This window comes from Mytilus edulis, chromosome 3 (genome assembly GCF_963676685.1).
Source record: "Mytilus edulis chromosome 3, xbMytEdul2.2, whole genome shotgun sequence".
NCBI classification, from domain to species: domain Eukaryota; kingdom Metazoa; phylum Mollusca; class Bivalvia; order Mytilida; family Mytilidae; genus Mytilus; species Mytilus edulis.
This window is the reverse complement of record NC_092346.1, coordinates 61,813,293-61,817,855: the sequence shown is the minus strand read 5'-3', so window position 1 is coordinate 61,817,855 and position 4,563 is coordinate 61,813,293. Positions and strand designations below refer to the sequence as shown.

At 31.7% G+C, this 4,563-nt stretch overlaps 1 protein-coding gene across 3 annotated transcripts; it reads right to left on the bottom strand.

The window, feature by feature from the left end:
- Positions 1 to 357: 357 nt before the first annotated feature.
- On the bottom strand, positions 358 to 2,442 carry LOC139517038 (uncharacterized). 3 transcript variants are annotated; one of them, XM_071307631.1, is made up of 4 exons: positions 2,321 to 2,442; positions 1,048 to 1,328; positions 880 to 1,011; positions 358 to 446 (listed from the first exon to the last, which is right to left on the bottom strand). In XM_071307631.1, exons 2-4 carry the CDS (start codon positions 1,316 to 1,318, stop codon positions 436 to 438), a joined length of 414 nt encoding a protein of 137 aa, XP_071163732.1. In that variant the 5' UTR covers positions 1,319 to 1,328; positions 2,321 to 2,442; the 3' UTR covers positions 358 to 435. The 3 variants fall into 3 exon arrangements, with proteins under 3 accessions (XP_071163732.1, XP_071163733.1, XP_071163731.1); XM_071307632.1 differs by having other exon boundaries at positions 880 to 1,029; positions 1,099 to 1,328; XM_071307630.1 differs by having other exon boundaries at positions 880 to 1,328.
- Positions 2,443 to 4,563: the final 2,121 nt, after the last annotated feature.

Genomic DNA, 4,563 nt, shown 5'->3' with positions numbered 1-4,563 from the left:
ATTGTTGAAGGCCGTACGGTGACTTATAACCGTTAATTTCTGTGCCAGTTGGGCTCTTGTGGAGAGTTGTCTTATTGGCAATCATACCAACCTCTCTTTTTGTATATCTATGTAAAATGATTTTTTCCTACCATCGAATGTTTAGCAGATACGGTTTTTATTTACGTTACTTGAACATTTAGACATACATTTGAAGGAGCAAGTCTCTCATCAGCCTAACTTACTATCATAGTCTACTGGCAGTAACAATTGATAGGCGATTCACGGACACAGTGAAAATTGAAACAAATCAAGTGTAACAATCACATATACATGTAGTTGCAGTAACTTATTGTTGGAAAAAGAAATGATAACATATAGGTTTCGGATGATTTATTTATGATTCATATATTTTCATTTATTGGCACTTTGAATTGGTTCTGAATACTGGATTCTTCAATATTGAGCTGAAATAGAAACAATAGAAGTAAATATGTAGTAAAAAGTATGTGAAAGTTACGTCGGTTTTTATAATTTTTTTCATATTCATTTATATTCTGTTAGATGCCATGATAAAGAAAATGCAACAATGTGCTTTGTAAGCCATTTTATAGTTATAATTAATATTTATTTTTACAGGCCCGTTTGCATAAAATACTTATCCAATTACTGGCGTGTCTCTATTGAGTTAATGAAATACATTTTCACGCGTTGAAGTGTCGAGTGTAATCATGCAACCAAATGGTTGATATAAGTGTACATGGTTAAATACTAGTCATTTTGGGCCCTTTTTAGTTTGCTGTTTGGAGTGAGCCAAGGCAGCGTGTTGAAGACTTTGACCGTTAATAGTTTACTTTTATAAATATAACATCTACTTATATCTATGCAACGCATACTAACCATATTTCCCTTTTCCAATGCTGATACCATGGCTGATACCACCGTATCCTTTACCGTATCCACCTCCGATTCCGTATCCACCTCCAATACCGTATCCTTGTCCACCGTATCCTTTTCCGTATCCTTGACCACCTCCGATACCGTATCCACCTCCAATACCGTATCCACCTCCGATACCGTATCCTTGTCCACCGTATCCTTTTCCCCATCCTTGACCACCTCCGATACCGTATCCTTGTCCACCGTATCCTTTTCCGAATCCTTGACCACCTCCGATACCGTATCCACCGATGATTTGGATACCGCCGCCATATCCACCATCGAATCCACCACCATATCCACCGCTGTATCCACCACCATATCCACCGCCATATCCACCTCCATATCCGAAACCGAAAGCCATTGAGGCACAGAGAGCAAGAGCGACGAATCTAAGCATGGTGAGTGTTCTGAAAATATAAATAGACAACTGTTATAATGTGTTTCTTTAATTGTTTCAATGATGGTGGGCGTAGGCGTCTTTACTTATACAAAATAGTTTAATTTCTTTTTTTCTGTTTTTGTTTTTTCATTTTTATTATGTTTACATTGTATTTCTTATCCATTTTTTTATGTAATTTTCTTTAAGGTAATTCGACAATACTAATATACCGTCACATGTTTAATACTCTTTATTTACTTTTCACTATTTGTTACTTGCTGACATTCGTTGCAATTTTTAGATTGACATATTGAATATGAATTTGTCCTCAATTGACCATGCTGTCTTATTCACTAGGTACATCTATTTTTTTCATAGATTTTAAATCGTTGCACATTGAAAATATACCTTTAATTACTTTTAAAAGATGTAAAAAAGACTAAAACTCAGATTGAAAATACAATGATTCATTCCAATTTTAGCGATTCCTTATGTAAATCAGTTTGCAATACTGCGGATTCTTAATTTATCTACTGCTACAGTATGAAGATAATCAGTGGCTGGTATCGTTTTCATTATTGAAAAAATGATCTATTATCTATGATATATAATTTTTTTTATATTGCCGCTGTTAATATATATTGTTTAAAAAAAAAGACAAAAGTCAGTGGTGACAGTATATATGGAAATACTGAATGATCAGTAAATGCCAAAAATAGCTAAAAATGTAAAGAGACACTATCTATCTTTGTATAGGAAATTTGATATTTATCATTTTTGGTTGAAGTCGTGTACATTTCTTATTTTAGAATTATGGTTTTATCGTATAACTTGATAAGAGCAACACAATTAAAAGAAATTGTTTACATTTTCACATATATAGAATAGTTTTGTTTTAAATTAATATGCGACTTTTCTATTACAATGAAAAAATATGATACATTATTGTTGTATTCGAAATATTTGTTATAACTTGACCATATAAATAACTTTAAAACCTTAATATTATAGTGTACTTACTTTGGTGGAGAGTTGAGATGTACTGTCCAATAAAGGTTTTCGCCAGGGTTATATACCCATTATTTTCTACACCCATTGATGCATGTAACCATATTTCATGTAGCCATCAAGGTGGACAACAAGGGTTGTCAGTTATGCAATACTGGTACAACAATTACATCTATACATCATCGTTTACATAAACATTACAAATGGGTGACAGATTATTGCTGACTACAACTATTTGTCATGACAAAAGAAACACTAAGGAGATATATGTAATTGTATAATAATCAAGCTTTTGAATCCTCGTCCGTCTGTCTCTAGATACGTTCATACCACATTTTTTTATAACTTTCTTAAAGATCATATTCTAAAAAACGTTCATACCACATCTTTTAATTTTCTTATTGATCATATTCTGAAAAACGTTCATACCACGTCTTTTTATTTTCTTTATTATCATATTGTAAGAATTTTTCAAACCACATCTTTTCATTTTCTTAATGATCATCTTCTAAGAAGCGTTAATACCACATCTTTTTATTTTCATTACGATCATATTCAAAGATACTTCTTTTTATTTTCTTAATGATCATATTCTTAGAAACGTTCAGACCACATCTTTTTTATTTTCTTAATGGTAATATTCTAAGAAACGTTCAGACCACATCTTTTTTATTTTCTTGATGATCATATTCTTATAAACGTTCAGACCACATCTATTTATTTTCTTAATGATCATATTCTAAGAAGCATTCATACGACATCTTTTTATTTTCTTAATGATCATATTCTAAGAAACGTTCAGACCACATCTTTTTATTTTCACAATGATCATAATTATCATAAGAAACGTTCAAACCACATCTTTTTGTTTTATTAATGATCATATTCTAAGAAACGTTCATACCACATCTTTTTATTTTAAATAATCATATTGTTTTATTATTAGAAAGTATGAAGAAAATGTGGACATCTTTTGGATGTTTTGGAACACCTATACTCTGAGCTGACAAGTTAGTTTGTTTTAATCATTATTTGAAAACCACTAGCTTCAGATAAAGTATAGATAAGAAACAATTTTCCTTTAATCAAATTTAAACATCTTTGACTATATCAATACAAGTCACTTTAATTTCTGAATATTAGTTCGAGTTTTGCATTCGGAGACCTATAACACATACTATTGATAATTGACTGCATGATCATTGTCAATTGCAACCTTTTGCAGCAAACTCCGAAACAGTGGTGACGTTGCTTCGCTAAACTATCATGTTGGTGGCTAAGGTAGATAATAAGTAAATATTTTTTGCGACAGAATTTTCTTATACTTAGCCAAAGTGAAGATTTTACTATGCTCTTTTCAAATATATAATAAAAAGTATGGGTCACCGTGCTATTTTTCAAGCTATGAGTCGTTGAAAATTGCCTAAATTTGGTTAGATTGTTCATGGAAAAACACATTTGTGTGCGTAAAAAAAAATCTATGAGATAGAATTTTGAAATAAATTGTGAAAAGATAGGTTTTGTAATATATTTTAAGAAAATAAAAAGAAAAAATGGTGTCACCGAACTTGTTTTCTTGCTACAAGTAAAAAGAAAAAATTTCCCTATCAATCCAGTATGATTTTTTTACTAAAAGAGTTATCTTCCCTTAAATGGCTTATTTGAAAAAAATGATTCTAAAAGCAAAATGAAATATATTTGTTTAAATGTTTTGGATTATACAATAAATTACCAAGTTTTCCTTATATTATTAAACAGTCTAACCTTTAAATTGCAAATCTGTCTCCAAATTTGCAGATTTAGTCAAATAACTAGACCGATTTTTACTGTGATTGTACAATCCAAGATGGCGGTATACCATGTATCTACCTTAAAGTCAACGTAGCGTAGTAAAGAGGACGTAACCGCTGTTTCGGAGTTCGCTTTTGCAGCAGACACAAAACAGCGGATCTACAAAATATTTCATCTGTACAGCACTGTTGGGTTACAAGCCTAAAAAAGCTGTTAGGTGTGAGCCAAAGCTCCGTGTTGAGGGCCGTAATGGTTTACTTTTACAAATTATTTCTTGGATTGAGGGTTACATCTCATTGGCACTCATACCAAATCTTCCTATATGTATCTACTAACAATGAAATGAATTACTCGACTAACGAACGCTTTATCTTTATTTTTAAGTGACGTAGGTCGATGGGCGTTGACACCATGTCACAGAATGAATGAGAGGCTCACAACTCACTGATGTATACCCAAATTTC